Genomic DNA, 27135 nt, shown 5'->3' on the forward strand with positions numbered 1-27135 from the left:
TGAACAATAACCTGCTGAATGAAAACTCCTGGAAGCTTCCGGAGACCCGAGCCCGCCAGCTGTCAATCACAGCGGCTCATCGGCGGCCACATGGCGGACATCAAAGCCTTCGACAAGCCCTAAAGTTTTATGAATGGCACAATCATTTCCAGAGTGACCACCAGCGCACGTTTTAGAGTGCCCGGATCTGCTGGCGGAGGCCGCGCTGACTCAGACAGGATCCGCACCGCTCCACAGAGAGCAGCGTTTTCTGAATGGGAGTCAGATGGTGCATCTGAGCCGGTTTAACATCGTCAAGCTGTGATCGTTCACAATGTTCTGTCGCCGATAGTGGACAGACGGTTGACCAGCTTTCAACACCTCCAGTTGAGTTAGAAGAGAATTTTATTATTAATAATGTCAGGGAAGTAAAACTAGGAAGTTAGTGTGCAGAGGCCTGGTTTGACTGAAGGGGCTCATCGGACGGTGGTCTCAAGGTAAGCTACTGGTCCAGCTGGTCTACTGGGTATAAGAAGGACAACAGTGAGAAAAAAACTGCCTCGTAGGCAAATAGGCTGACATAACCTTAATCGCATGACTGACTCCGCATTAAAGAACCAGATGGGACAAAAGCACTGGAATCAGTCCAACATGACAAACTGCATTCACTCTTCAACTGGATGCAAAATTCAGATGTTCGTCCAGAATGTGACATGAGAAATATCAAAATCATGTTACTCTTGTCTTTTTTTTTAATAATTTTATGTCACTGATCAATAGTTGTTTAGTAGAAGCAAATAAACACAAGATGAATCAAGAGCCAGTGAACAGAAAACTGCTGATGCCTCCAGTCTACTGGGGATGTTTTCTGTAATGTTGTGAATAATCTGTTGAAAAAAGAGGTTCAATTAAATATCAAAGATGTCATTTAAAGAAGAAGTTTGTGAATTTTCTACATTGGAACCAAAGGAATGGGGATGAGGAGATTTTCATGTCACTAACGGCTGTAACACTGGAATACTGGGCATAAGGGGCAAAAATCATCAAATTAATTATGGAATTTTCAATGATACTATCAAATGTTAATTCACTTTATTATTTAAAGCCAGATGAGATATTTCAGGAATCAAATTCTAAACAAGATATATCACTGACCGCTGGAGCGTGATCGCAATGTTGTCAAGTGAAAGGAATTTCCTCAGGTGCATTAAGAAACATTGCATGCAAAAATAAAGCACTTTTTAATGCATTCACCTTTTATGAACTGGTATTTTTTTTCTCAAATTAATCACAATAAACATGATAAAGTGGCCGAATATAATGTAGCTTTTGATGGCAGCCTATTAAAGATGTGACAGATTAAAAATAATGAATCTTTACAGGCAGGAAGAGGATTTCTTAAAATGTGTTCGAGTCTCCATTACGCCCTTCATTCGCTTCAAACAGTTCAGTTTTTTTATGATAACACACTGAAACTCTCACACATTTAATTTGACCGAAGATTCAAATCAGCCGTGAGCATCAGAATCTTCAGATAGCAGAGGGCTCTGGCTTCCTGTCACAAGCTTTTGAGAGAGAACAGAGGATTTCTAGGAAGTGGGGTAGAAGCCAGAGGGGGGCTGCGACAAGCCTGAGTCACCGCTTTTGACCAGTGACCCTCCTCGGCTGCCCCGGAGCGGCGTGACGGTCCGCTGCGTGGCGTTTACGGGAAAGAAGCCGCTGGGGATGCCGCTCGGTTCTCAACACGCCTTCAGTGGCGTCAGTCTTGAATGAAGGTTAGAGGAGATGAAGATGTTTGTATATGTGTGTGTATGTGTGTGTGTGTGTGTGTGTGTGTGTGTGTGTGGGTGTACAACGGTTTGTTTGGTTTGAGGTTTCGTTATGATCGGACTTCATCGGGCTTCAGGGGAAACTTACTAGATCTCCAAAGAGATTAATCAGTTAATGCAGCGACTGATAGCTGGAGTGTCGTTAAATACAACGAGATTTCTCCAATGTCTGTCAAGGTGTGTGTCGTTTTATTAGCAGCCATACAGTACATGCATATTTCAAGTGTTTGTTAGTGTGTGTATTCATTGCCTTAAATGCATGCTCGTGTGTGTGTGTGTAACCAAATGAGAATGTGTGTAGGCGTGGGTGTGTATGTTCAAAAATCTCGAGTATTTTCAGCGAAGCGAAGCCAGCAGTGCTGTAACTGTTTACTGTTGACTTTTCAACTTTCCTCCACTGCAGCCACGAAGTCTGCAGCAGCATCGCGGAGTTCGCGGAAATCTGGAAAACTCGGAGGGTTTCAGCCCGGCTGGTGACGTAGGATGAAAATTCAGTGACTAGGACCAAGTTCCAGTCCGCGGGAGTGACTCATGTGAAACTCTCAGATATTTACGTAGAAAAAAACCAAAGTACCATGTGACCCTTTTTCACTGATCGCTGTCAGTACAGCTGCTGGGGACTTAGAAGGTTTAGAAAACACAACTTCAACGGTACTTCTGTCTCTGAATTAAAACACAGACAGGCTCATGGTATGTTTTTCCTGGAGTAGATGCTAAAGAGTTACTGCCGTGCCCCTGTGGGCATTGGGCACCGGGAAGCTGAACGCAGGTTTGGCACTGGACCCACTGAGGAATTTGTAGGTCAGCACATAAAGAGCCCACATCACCTGCTGCGACTCCCACATAGTGAAAGCTTGCATTTTACAATTTCTTCAGGCAAAGCCAAATGATTCCCACACATGGCCAATTTTAAGCCCATAGCGGCGTCAAAATATGGGCCGAAACAGGTTTGTTTGCTGTGTCACAATGAAAAATTAATCTGCACATGGTGTGTTAAACCATACGTGTAGTTCGATTAGTTGGTAACTGCTTTTTTTACAGCGGGGACTGACAACTTGTTTTTTATTTTATTTTTTTTACATGGAGCGATGTGAAATCGTCTTGTCAGTGAGCGTTCGTCAATCACCGGCGGGCTAAAACTAAACTACAGAGCGACACTGTGGCCTGCTTAGGCAACAATTTCAAGTGAAAATGCAAAACTTTGGTGCATTTTGGGTGTTCGTTTACACGACAATGTGCTCGGGGTCACTGAAAATGACTCCCAAGGTGGGACTTTTTGAAAAAGTGACTCTCTGTGTAAAGGGGGAAAATGCAACTTTCTGAACACGTTCCACATTGACGGCGGAAATGCTGCGACTCCACGTCCACACCATGGCCATGCTAAATAGTTCTTCTGCACACGTGCGAGTAGATGGACAACAACAACAACAACAACAACAATAACCCGCCTTCCCCTCAGATGTGACACTTTTAGAACTGAGTCACCACTAAATCATTTCGTCAGATAAAAAAAAAAGTTGAATTTATGGACATAAATTCAACTTTTTTTTTCCAATTCTGTTTTGTGCAAATTTTCATGAACTTCTGAGTATATTTATGCCCTCAAAAGCACATTTTCTCTTTCTTCTGCAATTTCATGTTTGGATTTTAAATAGTTATAAATGGTTACAAATAGATTTCGAGTGATTTTAAGAATCTTTTTTTACAGTTTTTCATTGAGGTTCATAATAATCCACATAGATATTCTGTGAAGAAAGCCTAGACTCACTTTTACTGTTTTAATACCCAGGTTTGAGGTTTATTAACATTTTAGATATATTGAGAGCACTCCTGTTGTTCAACAAAGAAAGTAATGATCAAAACTTCTTTATTATTCTTGATACATTCAGTGTATTTCTGCTCTCACACATTCTAGCTGCCTCTCTTTCCAGAAACAATCTCACTCTATATATTTTTTGACTATGGGTTACTTTTGGGTTTGTACATAGTTTGTGATGTCTTGAATTTAAGAAAGTTCAGAATTTCAGGGTTTAATTTAAAAAATTATGAATTTGTATTTTCTCCATTTTACATTGTTGATTGTCCTAATTTTTCTTCATCATCCATCTTGGTTGTAGAGTTCTTTTATTGTTATTTCCCAGATATTGTATCAGAAAGTGGGAAATTTATCTTTTGTTAGATTTTATCTAAAGAAACATTTTTTCATTCTTATTGAATCATCAGAGAAGTCAAACCTTTACAATTATTTAACTTAGCACAGAATAAAGTTTGTCACATGTAAAAAAAAAATACATTTTCATAAAAACTGAAGGTACAGACTGAGCTGTAATAGTTACCTGTAGTTTGAGACAGTCTCAGTGTTGAAAAGGGAAACGCTGTTTAATCGACACTGCCACTGAACGATTGTGGGGCTGTTTAGAAACAAATGTAGACACGATATTTGTTCTGTGGTTCACCAGCAGACTGAGGGAGGCAGCAGCCCACAGCTGGACTGGGTTTCCTTTCACATTAAATCATGGGCGTCCCTTTTCTTTAAAACTGTGGGTATTTCACTCTGGTGAGAAGTTGAGCGTGTGAATAGGAAACCCGACATTAACTTCCGCTGCTACGCAGATGACATACACATCTATTTATCTCTGAAACCAGATGATGCTGCGTCATGAAGACAAAAACAAACCTGGATGAGCTGTTATTTTTCTTCTGCTGAATTCCCATAAGTTATTATATTGGGCCCAAAACATCAGAGAGAAATGATCTAAACATATAGTAACACTGGATGGTATTACTTTGACCTCCAGTCCTGTGAGGAACTTGAGAGTTACTTTGAAACAGGACTTATCCGTCAACTGCCACAATGACCAAGTCAGCAGAACTGTCGAGACTTTACTGGAGCTTTAAGCTGAAGCTTTGGCCTGATTCAAATCACTGTCAACCCTTTTTTAGTGACACTGCTTTAGGTTTGGACGTCCGTCAGCTGTTTTAATGCTCTAAGCTTCTCTTCTTATTTCACTCTCCAGACATTTATAGGTTATATCACCATTGCATCTGATTATTATTTTTGTGCTCTCTCCCCTGAGAAATCCTTCCTGGAGGCCCTGTACTGAAACTGTGACTGGATCGGATTGATGTGTCCTGTTTTGTTTGTTCCTCTCGGTCTGATACTTTTCTCTCCTTCTCATCTAAATACAACTGGAACGGCAGAAAAATCTCCATTCTGGTTCCGGCTCTACTGAAAGTCCAGGCCTCTGAGGCTGGTTCTACAGAAAGTCTCTTCTGACCCTGGTTCTGCAGGTTTCTCCCTCTTGAAAAACAGTTTTTTCTTTCCAGTGTGGCCTTTGTTTGCTCATGAGGGGTTGGTGGGCTGTCCTCAGTAAAACGCTGTATTTTACGGTGCTATATGAATAGTTTTACTTGAGTTGCACTGATTTCAGTGTGAGGGTCATATAAGACAAGATGAAATGTGGAACTTTATCAAGCCATGTGTGGAAATCGGATAACGAATTATCAAACATCGCTTCAGCTTGGCCCTGCTGTTTCGTTACATGTGTCTGGGTTACACCCCCCGCCTCCCCACCCTGCAGAGCTGGAAGGTGACGTCCGCCCCCGGTCAGAAAAGTGGCGTGAAACCCCGGCGTCATGGTGCTGAGATAGTGGAACTCGCCGTGTCAGCGGGTGATTTGAGAAGTTTCCCTGATAGTAATAATAAGATTGAACAAACAGCGGAGAGCGGCGCTGTGTGCAAAAGTGAAAGAAGCTGAGTCAAACGGTGGGGGCGCACCGAGGCCTCCGAGCTGAGAGTGAGGTAATGGACTGATACTGCCGCCTCATATGGTGACTTCTTACTCTCTGTGTGGGATATTTAATAACATGGAGGTGGAATTTGTTTCATCACTTCTTGACTGATAAATGTCAATTTGTCCAGCTGGCTGCGGTTCACATTCGTGTCAGAGGAAATTGGGCCGGGAGAAAACAAAAAGCCGTGCTGCTTTCAGTCCTGCACAACAGCAAACAGGGCAAGATGGAGAAAGGCTGTATTTATTGTCAGATAACTGTAATTGGCTGTAAAACAAGATAAACTTGGCCTTTTTACATCTATTAAAGAGAATTAGAGATGGGTTCATAAAGTCACACAGCTGTCTAACATTTCTGTTTTATATTTTCTTCAGTGTATTCAATATTATTTTACTTGTAAAAGAACCATAACGTAATAAGTCATTAAATTACAGAGCCCCGTGGAGCTGGTGGGAGTTGAAGGTGTTGCTCAGGGACCCTCGGTTGTGACCTGTCCGCTGTGGGGATTGAACCTACAAATGCCTGATCCCATCTCTCAAACCTCAAGGCCACAGCTGCTCCCATAACGTGCACATGGTGTCTTTTGGAGCAACCAAGGCCTTTCTATTATCAAAGTAAATGTCTAATGTGAGAAGACCCCAGGTTATCAGAAAAGTGCTGTTAACTTTGTAGTTATGATTACCAGGGTTAGGTCACCTAGTTTTGTATATATATCTGAGCATCTTGTGAGTTTTTATTATTTTATTTATTTTTTTTACTCGACTCATTTTGTAAGAGACTCATGAATAAATATCGATCCAGGTCGGAGGATTACCAGCTACATAGCCACATTTCACTCTGACTTTGGAGTGTGGGCTTTAAAAAGCGTCATGTTGTTGGCCTGTCTCCTGCACGGTCGGATAAAAGACAGACCACAGTTATTGCAGCCCATAGGGCGCTGCGAGCCGTGTTCCCATTTCCTGCTCCAGTCTTAAAGCTCGGCATTGAACGGAAACGGACATAAAGATTCACGACTTTCCACCAAAGAGTCCGGTTTACTGAGGGCTCAGTGATAAAATGTAAAAATGTGAGTTGATGTGGTGAGAGCCTGTAACGTTTATAAAAAGTGTATTTCTCGTTGAAATTATTTGTCTGCTGTTTGTGTCATTATTCTCTGGGTTTTAGTCGAGCCTTTACATCAGAACATTTCCCCGTCTTGCTTGAGTTTCCTCGCTGACTGAATTCTGTCCGATGAAAGTAAAAATCTTCACTCAGACACAGATGTTTTTGGTTAATCTGGATGATTAGGCTTCTTCTCCAGTCAAAGTTAGGCGGAGCTATGATGGGAAACGTGTGGTCATCATCGTCAAGAGAGAAATGAGAATGAGAAAGTTGCCCCAGCCTGTCAGGTAGTCTAAACTTTGCAGGAGGTGCATGTTGTCTTCACTGGGCCATGTGTCTCTGAGGAATATTCACTGTAAACACGACGGTGAAAAGCCGCTGTAGCTTCAGTTTTAAGTATGCGTCTAACTCAGTTTTCTAAATACATTATTTGTGAAATACGTATACGCACACAGAGAACTATATGCTCTAAACATGAGCAATGGTCAGTAGTTTTGTAGCGGACAGTAACCTTAATAGCCATGTAGCTTGGCTGTCTGTCCATACCACTGTCCAAGTCCCGGGAGAATACGAACTGGGAGTCATGACACTCTGGAGGGAAACGTTTTCAAAAAGTCATGCAGCTGGATCATTTTCAAAAAGTTCCATCTTGGGAGCTGTTTTCAAAAACTCTGAACTCCGCTGTCGTGTAAACTGACACCCAAAACACAACGGAAGTTTTGTATTTTCGCTTGAAAATATTGTGTGAACGGCGCCTAAAAGTGACCGACTCAACGACCCCTGTTGGATTAAGATCTGCCAAAGGATGTCAGCGCTGGTTTCTGTGTTTGGAGATTATTTTCTGAGCACCTCCCACATGATGGACTTTGCAGGGGGAGGAACTGCATCTATCTCCATTGCAGCTGTTCTGTAGGTCGCCCGGTCCTCACTGCCAAACACAGACACTGGTAAATGTCCTCCGGTGGCCTGTTCCACAGATTCACCAACATGTCCAGCACGTTGACCCTGAACACACCAAAATGGCCGTCTGTCTGGGTTTATTCACAATACACAATACTAAATCTACAGCATGTGTGTTGGAGTGCATCCACACGAAGTGGCCACAACACAGTGTGGGGCACAAATCGGCCTTTATGTGTGAGTGTAACATGTGGATCTTTTTAAAAATATATCTTTCCTATCCCTGCAGTGGTGTAAAAGTGGGTGGGCTTTGATTATGTTACTGTTTGATTTAATGTATGTTCGTTAAACTGCTCAATAAAAGAAAGTTGCTTTGTACCTCAGTCATCATTTGTGGGTTTTCTCAAAGTTACTCCTGATTCCTCCCACATTTAAAGCAAACATGCATTTTCAGCTTATTGGTGTATATAAATTGCCTGTGCATGTGTGTACCATGTCTTCCTCTATGTGTTAGGCTGAACTGATGTTTGGTCATATCGAAAAAATGTTCTTTTGAACCTTGAAGCACTTTAAAAATCACAAACAAAAATTCAACAAAACAACACCGAGCCAAAGGTTTTAGATTAGAGCAGTGAACATTTATATCATAATTTACACTTTGACATTTTTGCACATAAATAACTATGTAAACCAGAATGTAAACAGAGACAGTTCTTTTGGGGATTTTTTTTTCTCCTCTGGAGTTAAAGCTCTGAACAAAGAGATGCTTTGGTCAAACATCAGTAAAGGAGAAAAGTAATGAATAACAGAAGAGAGCAAAGAACTACAGATTCCAGGCTGTTGATGCACAACTGCTACAGAAAGTCCCAGCTGCTGTAGTGACATTAAGCTGCGTCCTAATGCCGGTATGACCAGATATATTGTGCACAGTGTAAATGGTACAAGCATCGGCACTGAAGTTATAAAGTAGGAGGGGGGGGGGCCAGTGCATATAAGAAGGCCGAGGTGCTTTGGTGTATGCCAGTTCATGAACACGGTGACGGACGGCCGGGGTTAAAGAAGGGGTCGTTCTTTCGCAAACCAAAAATATTAACAAGTAACAACAACAACAAAATGAGTAACATACACAAAACGATAGACCACAGCTAAACAGTGAACACTTCATCATATACACAAAGTTCATCTTCCCTTCTTCAGCATTTTGATTCCTCAAGTCCTTCTTCCCTTGTTTTGATTTTTCCTTTTCATATTTTGTTTTGGTGTGCATTTGAAATTAAAGCCACAGGAACTTTGGTTTCTAGCGTCGTGTGAATCCCTTATTAATCGGAGGACGTTCACATCCCTGGTTGGGCAATGACAGTGTCGCCAAAAAAATAAAAACAAAGGAGGGATGGCTCGCCGGCCTTCCCGAATCCGTAATGTGCTACATGTGGAGCGGGCCACGCCGCTCCTTTGGACCACACCAAGAGCTGCACTCCAGTTCAGTTTGGTTTCTTCTTCAAGTAGCAAATAAATGCAAATAAATAGAAAACTCCCACCTACGTCTGTCCCTTTAAACGCGCACACACACTCATAACATCACATCCACACTGAGGTAACTGTTGTGAAAAATATACAAAAAAAAAAAAAAAGAAATGCCCTTTTTGTTTCATTTAAATTAAGTAGGCATCAGAAAAGGACACAGATGTGCTTTAGGGAAGCATCAAGCAGGGCTGAAATAAAGCTCTTCTTCAAAATTTAATTTATGTGCCATGTATTGGCAAGTCTTTCACCCTTTTAACCTGATATAATGGTTCCTAAATTTAAATAGGTGACACCCTGAAGACTGGAAACCCCTGGTTTTATAAGTCAGGGGTCACAGGACACATGTAGGCATAGAGAGAGTGACTATCTACAGAGAAATGGCCACAAAGAGAAGAACTAAAATTACAGAAAAATAGACTTTCATATTGATTCCACTCCATCAGTGTAACCATCACTTCCACTTATTGCTTTAGAAGACAACAAAAAGTATAATAAATTAGATTATACAACAACTAATTGATCAAAAAAAAAAAAGACATTTGAAAACAGACATAAAATAATACAACATTAATGATAATAGCATTATTTTAATTACATTAAAGGTAAGTCCTGGGTAGATGATTGTCTATAAGTATAGTTAAAGCTGAAACCACTAAGTAGTCATGGGACAGTGTCTCTTGTAGCCCTGAGTGCGTGAGTCCCTGATAGGTTGAAAACCCGGCGTGGTCATGTCAGTCCTGATGACAACCAGGAAGACAAATTGTTATTTACAACCGTTGCTCTTGGCAACCCAGTCCACCATGCAGTCCTGTGTCTTTGCCTCTGGAGTGTCACTTAAGCGTGATCCTCGGATTCCTGCTTGACGGTGACGCTGGCAGGAAGCGGCGGGATGGGGCTGCTGTGCCGCATCTTGATGACCGACGTCTCGTTCGGGGACTCGTATGCACCGTAGCCCACAGACAGCAGCTCGGAGGCGCTGCCCTTGTGGTGGGAATGGAAGCGCGGAGACTTGAGGTCGGTCTCCCTCCAGAGCATGCCCAGGACCTGCTTCTCCAGCATGGCCTCCATCTCCACGCCTCCCTGCAGCTGCTCCAGCCGCTCGGCGTGCTCGCTGACGTCAAAGCGTTCGATCTCCTCGTTGGCGCGGTGCACCTCTTCCAGGGCGGCCTGACTGGAGATGGCCGGACTGGTGGAGCCGGAGTTCGCTGTCAGGCAGTACCCCTTCAGGTGGAGCCGCAGGCTGCACAGGTGGATGTAGTGGCGATGGCAGTGAGGGCATTTATGGGGGCGCTCGCGGGAGTGCAGGCGCTTGTGCAGCTTGAGGTGGACAAACTGGGTAAACTTCGCTGGGCAGAGTTTGCAGTGATAGGGCTTCTCCCCTGAGTGCAGGCGCAGGTGGGTTTTCAGGTTGCTGGTGCTGCTGAAGCGCTTGTGACAAACCTGGAAAATTATGAATGACGTCAGCAGCTTGTAACAACACACCATTAACCATCTGTTCAAGAAATCACTTCCTGTTTGGTTCGTTTCTCACCTGACATTCGTGTGGCTTCTCCCCAGTGTGAACCAGGTAGTGTTTCTGCAGGTGAGCCAGCTGAGTGAAGCCTTTGTTGCAGGTCTGACATTTAAAGGGTCTCTCTCCACTGTGGACACGAAGATGAACCTGAATGAGAAGAAGAGAGGCACATTGGTTTATTGAGTCTGATGAAAAACATCCGGTGACACTCCTTGTGTTTACATGAAATAAACCTGCTCTGCAGCCACAAAGGAATGATAATGAGGGAGTAAATCCGACAGGCAGACGTGAAGACGAACACGGAGTGACTTGTCTCAAAACTCACCTTCAGGTTTGACAGCTGTCCGAAGGTCTTGCTGCACACATTGCACTCGTACTTGATTTTGCCGTTCTGCTTCTTCAGAGGGTACGGCAGCGCCTTGTAGCCCGCTGAGCCGGCACCACGCTTCACCTTGGTCAGGTTGATTGCCTCTTCGTCGGCGTGCCGCTCGCTGGTGTTTCCCAGTAGGGCTGAGGTAGGCTTGGTGGGAACCTGCTCACTGGGAGGCGCTGTGCCTGCAGTCGGGGAGCCACTGGAGGGGGCGTGCGCCGGGGCGTTCGGGTGAGGGAGCCCAGGATAAGGGTGATGAGGCCCAGCTTTGTCTCTCAGAGAAGTAGCAGCTGAGAAGGCACTGGTGGGTCCAGGGAGGAGGAAGTCTCTGTGGGCGGAGATGGAGGATGGATGCACCGGCTCGGGCATCAGAAAGCGCCGGGTCGGTGTGTCGGAGGGTAAGAGGGGCATGTGAGGAGGGAGGAGGCTGCTGTAGAGGGGGTACATCCTGGGGAAAATCCCCCCCACAGTGGGGACACCACCACCAGGCAGGGGATAGTGATGGGGCAACAGATATCGTGAGTAGGCAGACCCCGGAGGGTAAAACGGTGAAGACAGGGGGGCAGAAGGAGGGGAGTACCCAGGGTAGGAACTGAGGCCGGGGTTGTAGAAAGTTGCCGGTGATGGAGTTGGACCGGAGGGACTTCCCTGAGGGCTGCTCTCGGGGCTGCTCCTCGCTGAAGGGCTGGGCGTGGCTGACGACTGGTTGCATGGGGAGCGAGTGGAGGGGTAACCGATATGGCCGGGTTTGTGACTACGGAAGTCCTCAGAGATGTGTGGGTGGGGCCTCAGAGCGGGGTAGATGGCGCGGGGGTACAACGGGCGCTCCGGACTGTCGGCGCAGCGCGGGCGAGTGGGAAGCGGCCGGCTGGGCTCCCTCTTTGCGGATGACGATGTGCTGTTGGTGCCATGCAGAATGGAAAGGACGCTGTGTTCCCTCTTGGGAGGAGTGGGGGTCACCGCAACTGTGGATGGGCTGGAAGCTTCAGCAGAGCGCTCCTCACTGCTCACCTGCTGCTGCTTCACCTCCAGAAGAGACTGTTCTGTGGAGACAGAAACAAAACAAGGTCAATGAGAGTTCAGCACATCATGTAACCACACCAGCACAGCAGCTCTGCAACACAACAGCTCAAATCCAGTTGAAACCGAGTCATGTCACACAGTTCTCTCCAGTACGGATGTCTGTGAATTTGTGTGCCACAGGTTAAGGAGCACCATAAGTAACTCAGTGGGCCAATTAGACGTGACAGATTTGATGAACGAGAGCGAGGACCAGGGTTGGACGGGGAGAGGTGGGGGGGGGGGCGTGAAAGAAAAGTGAGGCGTGACAGCTGCCTGGAAGCATTGTGTGTGGTGTGTGTCTACAAAATCAAGATAAAAATCAAATGGTGGCAGGCACGCAGACAGGCTTGATGGAAGGTTTCCTGCTGAAGATACCCTTCCAAAAAGCTTGGCCTCCACCTGCCCTCCACAAACACACCCTCGTTATGTGGCGAGGCGCACACACAGAGGCGCCTGCACACAAAAGGCCTCTGTCTGATTTGTTGACTCTGCTCCTTTTGGAGACACAGACACAGACACACATGCACATACACCCACACTTTCTGATCAGACTCCACCTCTCAATTTCTCTGGCCATTCCCTATTGTTTCCGGGTCGGAGGTTAAATTAGAGAGCTTCCTCCTCAGTCACTTACACCTACTGTCTGCTCAGCATGATGAAAGAGTGGATTAGAGGGACAGCTTGCTCACACACACCCTAAAAGCTCCGGGATGTCAGTTAGCAGCACATCTTGGCTGTTAAATTGCCACAGACGGGCCTTTAAAATGCCGCCGTCTATTATCTGTAAGCTCATTTACTGCCCAGTCAACTTTTTACCATGAGGTCGCCCAGAGGGGAGTGTGTGTCTGAGTGTGTGTGAGTGTTAGTGCGTGTGTGTGAACGATGGAGCTTGTCAAAGTTAATCCCGAGTGCTGGCACTGGTGAAATTCGCCTTATCCCCTCCCTCTGTTCAGCCCCTCACGCACACGCACACACACACACACACACACACACACACACACACACACACACACAGTCGGTGACCCTTTCGTCAGTAGTATAGCGGCAGTGTGTAAACACTGAGGTTATCAGTGAGCCTTCCTCCTCCTCCTCTTCCTCCTCCCTCCATTCCTCTTCCAGAAAACAAACAGGGCGGCCATCTTGGAGATATCAATCTGTCAACACGGCCCTTCTGCCAGGAAGTTCAAGTAGTCAACAGAGGGGGTGGGAGGTGCAGCTCTACCTACCCGCACTCCCTCCTCCACCTTCTCTCTGGTCTTTTCAAGTGGCAAATATATCAGGGTGATTGGCCGGCACACACACGCCCAGTATGTGCGAGCTCACATGTGTTTTGAGATGAAACGGGTGGGTGTAAATGTGTTGGCATGTCATGCTTTTAACTCTGTGTGTGTGTGTGTGTGTGTATGTGTGCGTGTGTGGGAAGAGAGAGTGTTATTGTCGGTGGAACAGTCTTTGAAGACAACACACACACGGATGACAGGTGCTCTCAAGTGCTAATGCTTGAAGAATGCTATGTGACGGTGACAAAAGAGAGAGAGAGAGAGAGAGAGAGAGAGAAGAAGAAGAAGAAGGGAAGAGGAGAAAGTGAGAGAGCGCTGCACGGCTCAGTCATATCGCTCATGCACGTCTGGTTTTGCAATGACTGCTTTGAAAGGAGGTAAAACCAGAGAGAAAACATGACGAGGCAACAGTTGCAGGCAGGCGTACTTCTCAGGAATATAAGACAGGATGTTCGACGGTGAAGCCCATTAGCTCTACCGCCTCCCTTCAGGCACAATGCTGAGAGATTCCTTACCCTGAATTTGATCAAAATGAGACGAGCCAATGTGTTTGAATATATGTTTGTGCTACACAGCTGTGTATTGAGTTAAGTTGTATTGACTTTCTGTGGAGACGCCTGCAAAAGGAAGCAGCCGACTAGACTCGCGGACGATTTTTTTTTTTTTTTTTTTTTTTTTTTCATGAAGCGATCAGGCTAAAATATTAGTCATGAGTCAGTTCACAAATGACTGGCACAAAGTTGGAAAGTTGACGATATCTACTTGAAGACCCTACAGTTAAGCTTGCAGCTTCTTTCACACTTTTTCCCACTCCGACTCAGGGTGAAGATTCAAACCAGTGAACCTAGATGTCTGAGCGGACTCCGTTTGTGGTATGACTGCACGGCGCTTCCTTTTTACCTTTTGCCCTTTTAACAGGGTTTCAGTTTAATGTGCATTAGTCAGATCGTGGCTTTCTTAGTTCCTAACAATCGATGTCTTATTTTTGAGTCCGTTTGAAGACGGTATACTTTTGAGGGACCACACGATCTGTCGCATGTCGAATTCATTCAGACAGACGAGAAACGAGCTGCAGCTCAATGATAAAAACGCAGGCAGGTATTTTTTTTCCCCCTACGTGTAAAAAATAAGTATTGAAGTCAGTGGCAGGTCAAGAGAAGCCCGTAGGGCTTAAATGACAGAGGAGCTAATTAAAGACACCACAGATACTATGTACAGGCTGGGTTTGGGTGGAGGAGGGAAGTGGGTGGAGGCAGGCGGGGGATCAGGGATCCTCCTGCCTCCGTCCCCCGGGTCATGCGCATATTTCCCCGGGTAGTGGAGTCAGTGTGGCTGCGTGCGCCGGTTCCTGTGCCACCTTAACACTGCTATTAGCCTGCTGTCACACCTGGAAACCACTCAGCGCCGACTCTCTCTCTCTCTCTCTCTCTCTTTGTTTTGCTCTTAGCTCGCTCGCTCTTTGATCAGTTCAGCCCAAAGTGGATAAGTGAAGTTAGTGTGCTGTGTCATGGGGGTGAGGCTGGGGGGGGATTTTGTGTTTTAAAGGCTGAAATGTAAGCCAATATGGGGAAACATTTAGTTGTTTTTCCTCATAAAAAGGTCACAGAAGACGCACAGTAAAACAAACACACACCGTCTCTGCTCCTTTTATTGAGGTTGAGCAAGGTTGTGTATCTGCGTGTGTGTGTGTGTGTGTGTGTGTGTGTGCGCGCGCGCAAGCTTTATGTTAAAAGTGGGTCTTTAAGTGTGTAAGACTGTGGCATTAGGGGCCATATCCCCTGTCTATGTAATTACACTGTCACTGGCGCGCACACACCGAAATTCAACGATGGCACTGACAGAGATGAAAGGTTGTTGGTCTTGTACTTTTGTGTGCCGGAGTGTGTGCGTGCATGCGTGTGTGTGCGGGAGATAATGACAGGCTAAGGTTCAGAGAGGAAGGAGACACGGCTACACTCAAAAATACTGTTAGGCTTTAAGAGTGGCGACAGGACACAATCAAGACACACACACACACACACACACACACACACACACCTCCGCTGCCTATTGATTTTATGTAAGCTGTTCAATGCAGCCGGCATCTAATAAAAACTTCTGCTTTTTACAGTTAAACATGCGAGAATTTGGCCGAGGAAGGAAGTGCATTCCTGTGATCTTCCATGCACTGCTCATAATAGTTCAATAAAAATACGACAAAGAGACGAGAGGATGAACTTACTAAGTTTTCTGCATCATCATCTCCCCAGACGGCGGGTAGCGCAGGCGTCCGGCGAAGTCGTGGCAGTACCAGACCAGCAGCTCGGCGCCGGGCGGGACGGGCTTCACCGTGTAGAAGTAGATCTCCATGCGTTCTGGCACGCCGCCAGGTTCTGCTCGGCCGCCGAGTGGGCCGGTTGACGTACCGCATCCAGTTGGAGCGCGTCTCGTCCAGGCCGTCCACAAAGTGGTGAAACTCCTCGTCCACATAGATCTGCAAGGAGAAAACAAGAAGGGAGGTTTGAGGAAATCAATGATCCAGACATCCTGAGTCTCTTCTTTCACCTTTATCCTTTTCGAATATATAGACTGAGGAGGTGGATGAGATCCTCTGCTCTTTCTTCACTTTGATATTATTATAAACTCATCGCCTCCTCTCCTCCTCCCCCTTCCCTCCATTTCTTGCTGATTTGTCTCTCGGTTTGTGTGTGTGAGAAAGTGATGAGATATGAATGGAACACCTCTCCGTTCGTGGTTGGGTGGCTTTTACTCAAATCACACACACCACACACACACACACACACATACACACACACACACACACACACACCCAAACGCTGTGTGGGTGGTGGTCAGGTCGGAGGTTTGTAAGCACATTCGATTACCGTAGTGATTGAGTGTATTCTCTCAGAACGGGGTGTGTGTGTGTGTGTGTGTGTGTGTGTGCGTGTGCGCGTGCCTGTGTGTGTTTACAGGAACCTCGGAGTGGCATGCTATTTGTGTGAAGATGACATCACATCCCCGTCGCTCCTTCTCGCACACACGGGCCAGAAAACAGCGAGCCCCGCTTCCTGTTCCACTGACTGACTTTAGAGGCCGTGACGTCACAGGAAGGGGTCCCTCCGGCTTCTGAGGAAGTCTGTGTGAATGTGTGTGTGTGTGTGTGTGTGTGTGTGTGTGTGTTTTTCAGTGTGTGTGCTCACCCTCCAGAAGTACTTGCGGTTGGCGTCTTTGGGGACGCTGTCAGCCGTGTAGATCTCGCCCACCAGGGGACCGAAGCGAGTTCCTTTCGGGATGTACTCTCTGCTGCACACCCCAACCACCTGCACCCAGATCAGACAAAAAAATAATAAAAAAAACATCCTTGAAGTGGATCGTGCGTGTCTGCGCCGACTTTCAGCGTCTCCAGATGAGATTGAGTCATGCGTTTTGTGCACATCCATCAGTGATATAATTAAATCTCACTCGGTGTGTTTTAACAGCAGACTGACAGACGCACTCCATCAACCAGCTGTCATCACAGCTGATGATCAATGAACCAAAGGCACACTTCACTTTCACTTGGAGCGTGTCTTCAGAAAAAACAGTAGCATCTCCCCTCTCTCTCTCTCTCTCCTCTCTCTCTCTCTCTCCTCTCTCGCTCGCATCGCTCGTCACACCTCCAGCGCTCGCTACATCAAACCAAAGAGCAGCCACTGCAGACGCTCCTGGAGCAGAAGCCCCTGATACTCGCACTCTTTTGTTTCTCGTGTATTTTCTGTTGTCTGGTTCAGTCAAAGAGCGAAGAAGAGCAGGGAGACAGAAAAGTGAGGGATTATGTGGGGACAAGCCAGCAGGCTCCAGCCATGAGATTGCAGACACACACACACATACACACCTACACACACACACCACACACACCACATTTTCCTTCACACAAACAGAAGTCTTTCCCAAAACCCCTCTGTTCCCTGGTGACATGGGAAATCCCCCCTTCTCCCATTTCCCATCCATCGGAGTCCAGACGCGAGGGCGTGTTAGTGCGTGTGCACGAGAGGCTTTTTTTTTTTTTTTTGGACTTATTAGCAGCTTTTACAATGCTCTCCCTCTCTCTGTGAGCAGAACGTAGCCTTTGATCACAACAAACTCGGTTCCTCGGCCTTTCCCTTCTCCTCCTGTCAGTCCTAATAATTACGAGCTGATAGCATCATCCGGCAAACAAGACCTCTCTCTTTCTTTCTTTCCCTTCTTTCTCCTGATGAGGAAACCGATGTGATCACGTTGCTTCACAAAGTATCAAAATTGACAAGCGTCGCAACCGTTTGACCTAAAAGTGAGCAAACACCTTAAAAAACACATTATAAGAGTAATTTCAGTGGTCCTGTCTCATCCGGTTTGGCAGAGATTCGAGTCTTTGCAGCAAAGCGGGGCTTTGATTATGTCGGTTATTTTACATTTCTTGATAGTTGGATGCTTTTTGTTGTCAATTTGATTCCTGTTCTGTTTTTTTTTTCTTGTACATTATCACACCATAAGTAATACCCATTAAATAAAAAGCTATAAAGTTACATTTATTGCAGATTTTTCAGCTTTTATAAGCCAGTCTACATCCATACGCATGTTTCTGGTGCAGCGGATTATCTCTCTGTTATCAAAGCTCAGTTTCAACCTTTGACTATTTGACTTTTTTCAGTGTGATCAATGACTGAAGCTTTATCCGTCTTGGTTTGTCAAATGGTCACATGGAGGATGGTTGATCAGTAGATGATAAAGAAACAGGACCTAGTCTGCACTGACCATGTAGAGATCAAGTGACATTTGAATAAATGACCTATGTATGTTGTCAACACTCAAATTAAACTTTTCTAAATTTTCTCAATTTGAAAAACGAGCAAACTGAGGCATTTGGATGGGTCGTTCCTGTTGAGATGCTCCACTGCGCCCTCTGTCTGCTGCAGTGGGTATTTCAGATGAAAACATGACAAGCTGAGTGTATAAGACGGAGCCGGCTCCCCTTCAGACCATAATTCAGCGTTCACGATGGAGAAGAGTCGATAGAACGCTGAGAGAGTTTGTGTCTGAATTCTGCTTCTGGCGTTTCACACCCCACTCGCTCTCAAATTCCTCAGTGAGTGCGCCTGTGTGCATGTGTGTGTGTGTGTGTGAAGTTTTATGATGAGACACGACCCCCTCTTCATTACATGACCCGCATCTGACTCACGCTGTGTGTACGTACAGATGGCTTTCTCTGCCCGAGAGTGTGTGTGAACCAATGTGACTCCAGAGAAAGTTTGTCTGTGTGTGTGTGTGTGTGTGTGTGTGTGTGTGCCTGCGTGTGTGTCTGACCGACCTCCTTGCTGCCAGCCAGGTGTTTGAAGGCCAGGTTCCGGGGCAGCGACGCCTCGGCTCTGGTCGTGGTGGTCATCATGACGTCGCTGTCTGGCCCCGCCTCCCACGCCGTGTCTTTCACGATGTATGTGCACTTCTCCTCGAACTCCGCCTCCGTCCACTGCGTCATGTCTGCCTCCTCCATCTCCATCTCCATGTCCACGTCGGTGTCCGTCGCCGTCTCGGCCCCGTCCGAGGCCGTGCTGGTGGCGGTGGCGGCCATCTTGGCTGCGTGGTGCGAGTCGTCCTGCTCCACGGCGTGCGCCCCCTCACTGGTCAACATGGCCGAGCTATGAGAGGTCGCCTGGGGGAGACATGAGGACGCCGGGTCAAGTCAGACTGCCATAGCATCGAATGAGAGAGAGGATTAAGGGGGGGGGGAAAGACAAGGATTAATTGAAGGATGAAAATAAATGGAAAAATAAAAAAAAAAAGATAGAAGAAGAAGTGAGGAAGAAATGAAGATCAGAAAGTGAAGGAAAGGAAAAAGATTAGAATGAAAGAAGACGAGGAAAATCAAAAAGACGAGATCGAGAGCTGTGATGATAATGTGTGGTGATTCAGCTGGGAAGGGGGGGCCTGACTAATGCTACTGTCACACACACACACACACACACACACACACACAGGAAACCACTCGTCTTGCCAGCTATTTACAGCGAACGTTAACTAATTTGGGAAACAATTAGGGCTGAAAACTGCCTTCAGTCCGTCAAGATTACAGTAAAAACACTTGAAAATGAAATCAGCCCATTAACCCACATCAGAAACATCTAGAGTTCAGCGCTGGGACTTGTTTTTCCCTCTCCTTGATTTTATTTTGTCCACAGATCACTTCATCATACCTGGAGTGACCCTTCTCCTCTCGCTCAACAATCGGCTCGTGTTTCACAGCTTAATTATTAAGTGACCCAATTGATTTTTCATTCATCTCTAATGGTGTTTTTTTTTCAAGAGAATTAAATTAAAGACAAATCACTCTGAAACAGACACCTGTAAAGTTACCACATCTCAAATATAGTAATAAAGTTAAATCACTTATTTATTCAGAGTTTATATGTTTGTTTTTTATAAGTTGCATGACTGAATTTGATGATTTAAACTCTTGGAAATTACAAACTTCTGAGTAATTTCACCAAAAAGTTGTTCAAAAAAGTTAGAATTTTCACCATAATTCACTTTCTATGCTGCAATGAATTTTAATGAACATGACATAAAGTGAAAATAACTCAACATTAATTAGCTCATGAGCATTTTGTTCACTTTAAATCTCTTCTTCACTCTTCCTTTATCTCATTTCTGGCTGCGTCTTTCACCCTCCACGAAGCAAATCAACACTTTGTTATCCTGTATTTTAACCGATTCCACTCAGATTTAGTTAGCATATTATAAAATGTGATGAAATGATTTAGGACGGTATGAAGCGAATCCCTCCCGTGTTTCCTCTCTTTTTCAGGCCCGTCCCCTCTTTCCCGTCTCTCCCCAGGGTTGAAGACAGAGGAAGGAAATGCTGTCTGTGTCTGAATGAAGCTAAAATTGGAAGCAGAGTGGCACTGCAGCGGAACCGGCAAATCATCCCGACTCCCTGTGTGTGTGTGTGTCTGTGTGTGTGAGTGCCTGTGTGTGTGTGTGTGTGTGTGTGTGTGTGTGTGTAATGAACGAGCGGTGGTGGTGATGAGGGGGGGTGATGAGGAAGGGAGCGTCAAAACTTTTCCATTTGGGGGGCCACAGCAGCGCAAACAAAACTTCAAACGCGATCCCACCCAAGACAATCCCACACACACTCACAGACGCGCACGCACACACACACACACACACAGGGGCCGATATCCACACGGGGACAAACATGCCACTTGTCCCACGCAGACCAGCGGAAAGCTGCAGATCTTCAGCAAACCGCATTCAACTCTGCAAATTCTTCCAAAGCCGCAAGAAAGACAATTATTTCACATCCAACTGGCTTCAGTCACAGATAAACGACTTTTCCTCCAAACAGCAGCACAAAGCAGGCAGGAGTGACACTCTGAGATGAACCCTAGCCACCTTTGGTCGCTCCAGTTTGAAAAGTGCATCATGAATAACAGCTGTATGCCAAAATAACTCCCAGAAACTCATTTAAACCATCTTAATAAACTTCTTATTATCAGTTATATTTTTTCACTTTTTACAAATCTCACAGCTAATTTTCTCCTCTGAACTTGCAAGTAAAAATTTAAACTGAAAGTTTGTTTTTACAGTTTCTATAAGGACTTCATGAAGAAGCAAATTACATCTAAAAAACAAAAATCTGAAAATCCTTCACGTCTTGTAAAACCCTAACATTTCCAGTGAGGAAACACGACTTCCCCTCTGACAACATGCAAAACCTTCAGCTGTGTTAAATGGAGCTCACAAAACACTTTTTAAAACGTTTCTCAATATTTTGAACCCTCAGCCAGAAGTGAGAACTCTTTTTGCATAACAGCTGCAACAATGAAAACTAATAGTGAAACCAAGAAGAAAGAAACATTTCACCTCTGGCGCACTCAGACCAACTGAAAAACACAAGACTTGAATCTGCACACAGGCTCACAGATTTCAGGATTTACAGTGCAATCTGCAAAATCACGCTGCGATTCTCCATTTAGACGAGAAAACACAGTCACGTGAGGCTATGTTCAAAAAGTCTGCAACAAAAAGTGATAATCAGAATAAAATAAAGCCCTGAAAAGACTCAATTTCAAGACTTATAATAAAACAACATAGAGTATTTCATGCGTTGCAGAAATGAACTTCATTTTAAAGCTTAATGCTAAAAATAAGAGAAACTTCTCCAAACATGACAAACTCTGATGAAAATCTCCAGTAAACATCGTTAAAATCAAGTCAGGACTTGTCAGTCAGAATAATCAAATCAAGTCAAACCTAAATGAAGAACGACAACTTATGAGTTCAAGAGACAAGAACTTCAATCCCACAGTCAGCCTCCGAAGAGGAAAAAATTCACATCAAACACTCAAAAATTAAAATAAGACTGTTCTCACAGTTATATCACTTTTACAATAAACTTCCCAATACATAAAACTTTTGAAAAGGAAAAAAAAATACAAATTAGATTCAGCTCATTACTAATATAAAATCCAATAAAGCAGAGCGACTGAATTTGTGCGAAAATGTAGAAAGTTTGGAGCCGCTTCATACGTACCGAGTAACTTTGGTCCCATCCACACATAGGGACGACCGGTCGGATCCTCTCTACGTGTGTGTGTGAGGAGTGTGTGGGACAGGTGCAGTTCTCCCCCTCTGTCCGTCCCGATCCGAGTGCTGATACTCCACACTGCCGCACGAGCTGTGTGTGTGTGTGTGTGTGTGTGTGTGTGTGTGAGTGTCTGGTGGAAGCAAGAGTGTGTGTGATCCACTTGGTGTCCTGTTTTCAACTGTTGGTAAGAGAGGGTTTTACTCTCAAAGTCTTTCCCCCTGACCACGCCCCCCCAGCCAGACCCCTCCTCGTGGCTCCGCCCCCTTACCTCCTACACATGCAGACACACACACACACACACGCGCACACACTTTTCTTTGGGAGGAAGCAGGCAGCAGGCGCTTTCACCTGAGGCCATGAGTTATACATGCACACACGCACACACACACACACACACACAAAAACTTACCATTTATATAGATAAATCACCTTCTTACTTCTTAAGAGAAACAGCTTGAAAAGCGTAAACAAGAGCAACAAACTGTGTGTGTGTGTGTGTGTGTGTGTGTGTGTGTGTGTGTGTGCGCGCGCGCATGTTGTGTGTGTGTGTGTGTGTATACGCAGCAATATGTGGACATGTTGTAGGGAAGTAATGAGTCACTATCACAGGATGCCCCTCTCTTCCCCAGGAAAACACACACATTCGATGTATGCATGTGCGTGCACGCACGCACGCACACACTCACACACACACACACACACACACACACACACACACACACACTGCCTCTAGGGGGCAGGACTGATCTGCACTTTTTGGTTTTCACAGGGAAACGTCCAGCTCCTCTCTCTCTCTCTCTCTTCAGTCTTTCTCACCTTTTCACAACTTTCCTTCATCAGCCCTGCTCTCCGTCTGTCCTGCTTTCTCCCTTTTAAACTTCTTTCCCTCACTTTTATTTAAATTACTTATCAGTACTTTGAAAACACATTTTTGATTGATCAGCATGTTCAATGTATGAAGTAGAAAAAAGGAAAAGTTCAATTTACTTTCATTTAAGAAAACAAGGCGTTTTAATACTTATTCTTTTCTTTGCACTGCGCTTCACTTTGCACTTGATTTTCAAGAGAAGCATTTTTCGAAAAGTTCCCATTCCGAGATCACCACTGCCTGTAAAATAGACCACTTATATGTTTTCTCATGATCCTGCATTCACACAGGGAGTGATTTGCAGGTAAAAAAACGGGGATATTCAAACATCCCTCATATCCATCAATATGCTGAAATAATTCTAATGCAGGAAAAGATAAATCTATTTGTTCTGCATGGTGATTAAAGCTATTTCACTGAAAAGACCAAGCATTCCAAACATTAAATAATCACAGTAAAGATATTACCAGTTACAGGTAAACTTTGTATTCAGTCTGCACCCAACACACCGGAACCATTTCTGATTTTATATATTTTACACATCCATTAATATTTACCTGAATTTTTAAAATCTGCTTCCCTTTATTTAAATAGAAAATAACTTTTGAATCCCATAACGCGATCTTAATACATATGTTTCCTTTTTTTTGGTTTTGTTTAATGCAGAACAGAGGTGTCAAACATAAGGCTAATGGGCCAAAACCGGGCCACAAGAGGATCCAATCTGTCATCAGTCGTGTGTGACACTGACTGAATGAGTTCGACATTCGCTGAACAGTATATTTTCTGTCACGTTCATACAGCATTAATCACACAATGTCACATTTACAAGGACTGTCGATAAGCTGAAATGAGTTAAAAAGAAGCTACGTTTTGCCGTTGGTTTTCCTCTCTTTTCAGTCCTCGCTGCACAGAAACTCTCACAGCTCTCGCTCGCAGTGTGATACAAATAAAAAAAAAAAAGAAAGAAAAAACCCTCTCCTTCTCTCACTAACACTGGAAATTCCCATCTAATTGTCCCCCTGACTCCCTCAATTTACCTCCTACTCACTGGGCTGCCTCTTCTCCCCGCGCTCTCCTTCTTCCCTTTGATTTCCACGTCGTATTTACAGAAATCATTTTCCACTCCGACCTGACCACTCCACTTTTTCCATCACTTTTCTCTCTCGGGCTTTTCCCCCGTCAAGCCGTTGTTAAAGAAAAACCATTAAACAGAAAAAAAAAAAGACTTTCAGCACATGAATGTGGAGTGTTTTTGATGCTTCTTAGATAATATGAAATTTAAATGGTACGAATGAATAAAAGCTGTAACATTTGGGCAATTTTAATGTAGATATGTAGAAGAAATAAGAGTTGAAAAATGCAAAAAAAAAAAAAAAAAAAAAAACGAATGAAAACAAAAAACCAACAAGTAAAAGAATTAAGCTTAGTTATGGTATATTTACAAGAAGTCAATCAGCATCAGCAAAACTGCTCCCATAAACTTATTTATTATCCAGATTAAGATTGACATATATAGAGATAAGTTGCATGTGACTACAAAAATACCAACAAACATCCAGAATATCTATAATTTGTTTGAATTCAATATAATTGGAATTCAAAATGTATTTTATAAATGAGGAATTAACTGTTAAAATACAATCATGTCATTCATGTGTAATCTTAATCTGTAAACTAATGAATCAGATGATTTTAGGGTTAAAAGATGTTTTGTTTCCCTTTAGTTACCGTAAAAAAGTGACTTTAGGAAAAAGAGCGAGTTCACGTCACAGCGGCACCAGTCTGACAGTCGTTTTAATGAGCGTGTGTTTTTTCTTTCTCTAATGAAGAACGATGATCGAAAAAAGAAAACAAGCTACAGGAAGGAGAGAGAGAGAGAGAGAGAGAGAGAGAGAGAGAGAGAGAGACCGGACCTCCCTCTCTCTCTGTCTCTCTCTGGTGACAGAGGGTCTGACCACATCACTCGCTGCCTACTGCTTCCTGCCAACGGACGACCCTGAGAAACACACACACACAAACACACACACACACACACACACACACACACACACACACACACACACACACACACACACACCACAGCTGTAGATCTGTCCCACAGCTGTCGGACATGTTGATGCTTTACAACCATGCGATTCTTCCTTGTGCAAAACAACCACAGACAGTGAGAGAGAGAGAGAGAGAGAGCAAGAGAGAGAGAGCGAGAGAGAGAGGAAGAGAGAGGAAGAGCGGCTGGGATTAAAACCAATGACTTGTCTCCTTTTCATAAGAACAAAGCCTTTGTAATGAACTAGGTGGCTGCATGAGGCACGTTGCTGCTCCACTGAGTCTCTACAGACGCCAGAGTTGTTTTTCATATGGAGAAAATAATCCATACACAGAATATACCGGTGAGTTAAAATGTGCTGTGATTGAACAACTGAATTCAAACTTAGAGATATTGATTGAGAGTTTTTATTGTTGCTTTGACTTTAGAATGTAAAGAAATGATCACTGTGGAAAAATGTTACATGTTTTTGTTCTAAAAAACAGTTAAATACCTGAGTAACGGCTCCACTGTATTAAATTTCAGAGTTATCTACACTTTTAATTTCACTTATTGATGTAATTTTTCTAAGTAAGGCAAAGCTACCAGACCTCATGTTTAAAAAAAAAACAGTATCGAGATGAATCATGTGAATCTGCTGCTTCATCTGGATGTTTTTTAACACTTTCTGCAAAAAGAAACACAGTTCAGACATCCAATTTATCAGCTGGTATGTTTTACAATAAATGGTCACATTAATGTCACTAATGTTCCATAAACTACGGATCTATGTTCATATTGTAATTACACAGTAAATGGTTCAAATCAGGATATAGTGATCAGAATTTCTTTCACAATGTGTGAAAAATGATTAATTCTTTTGGGGAAATTGACAAACAGAGTCAGCGAGAGTCCCACATGTGGCCCGTGGACCACCAGTTGCCCCTGCTGTTGACCAAACTGTCCCTAAAGCAGGCCTGGGCATCATAAGGCTCGGGGGCCCACATGTGGTCCTTTAACCCTGCTTGACCGGCCCTCAGGGTGTCGCTGGCAAATCCTCAAACAAATGAAAATTACAGCTATTACTGGCCTTATTAAATCTAAAATGTTCACTTTTCTCCATGTTATTGGCCATTATCACATTATCGGTAGGGTCAGGCACTTTAAGGCACAGAACTCTGTTAGAGCACAACATGACAAAAAAAAAGATTAATAAAAAAAACACAGTTTTTATTTACTTACTTTCTTAACTCAAAATTTCGAAAAATGTAAAAATAATTTCCAAAAAAAACTGACTGAGAAAAAGCATCACAGAGCAACAGTGAAAAAACCAAACTGTCTTTTAATCAGGAGATATTTGTCATTCAAGTCGACTTAAGTTCGGCCCTCAATAAAAAAAGTTTTCATGTGGCCGTTGTTCCAAAGGGCTTATTTCACAAATGAATTGAGAATAAACACACACACACACACACACCACACACACACACGAGCGCGCACACGCACGCGCGCACGTGGGCTCTTGCATTAAAAAAAAACCTTCATTGTGCTTCTCATTCACCACACTGGCATCAATTTGAGCGGCCCCTTCACTCTTTGAGGGGGGGTGGTGGTGGAGGGTGGGGGTGTCCATAGCTGAAGGGGATCTGCTAGGTGGGGTGGAGTGTGTGTAAAGGTAGTTTTATCCCAAACAGTCCTGAAGTCACACTCAAATGTGTCTTTTTGTCTCTGCGGCGGCCCGGCATGCATGCCTGCAGGAGATGGAGACAAAAGAGGGTCCGGAGACCTCCTGGGTCTCTGTTGGTTTAACAGGGGCCTTCTATCGTACACACACACACACACACACACACACACCACACACACACACACACACACAGCGTTTCTACTTGAAATGAAAAGTTCTCGTAAAATCAAGAATAAGTCCACGTTTCTGAAAATGAAAGCAAAAGAGAAGAAAGTAAGAAAGAGAAAGGAGAGGAAGGAGTGAAAGGAAAGAGAAAGAGGATAAGGATGTGAGACCTGGGGGGGGGGGCTACAGGTGGGATTAACGCCTCACATTCCTGTGAAGCAAAGCACTTTGTGTTCAGACTCCTAACAGCGGTCCGGATCGGACAGAAGTCCACAGACACCCAAACACCACGCAGATTTTTACCCTTCATGCTAAAGCGTTCGGCGGAGGGTGATAAGGTGTAAGATTCCTCTGCAACAAAGCGAATATCTTGAATGCGAGGGCCTGAGGACTCGTCTGCTATTCCCAGTCAGGAACTAAGATTAGAAGTCGAGATGTGAAGATCTCCTTATCTCTGA

The 27135-nt window shown here is 44.4% G+C and overlaps 1 protein-coding gene across 1 annotated transcript; it reads right to left on the bottom strand.

The window, feature by feature from the left end:
• Positions 1-8239: 8239 nt before the first annotated feature.
• On the bottom strand, positions 8240-22086 carry prdm1a (PR domain containing 1a, with ZNF domain). Its single transcript, XM_030103670.1, is given in 9 exon segments — positions 8240-10565; positions 10657-10785; positions 10964-12046; positions 15568-15701; positions 15704-15748; positions 15751-15823; positions 16533-16652; positions 18659-19000; positions 21881-22086. Coding segments are annotated over 9 exon segments (2559 nt in total). The 5' UTR covers positions 21908-22086; the 3' UTR covers positions 8240-9959.
• Positions 22087-27135: the final 5049 nt, after the last annotated feature.

This window comes from Salarias fasciatus, chromosome 11 (genome assembly GCF_902148845.1).
Source record: "Salarias fasciatus chromosome 11, fSalaFa1.1, whole genome shotgun sequence".
Taxonomy (NCBI): Eukaryota; Metazoa; Chordata; class Actinopteri; order Blenniiformes; family Blenniidae; genus Salarias; species Salarias fasciatus.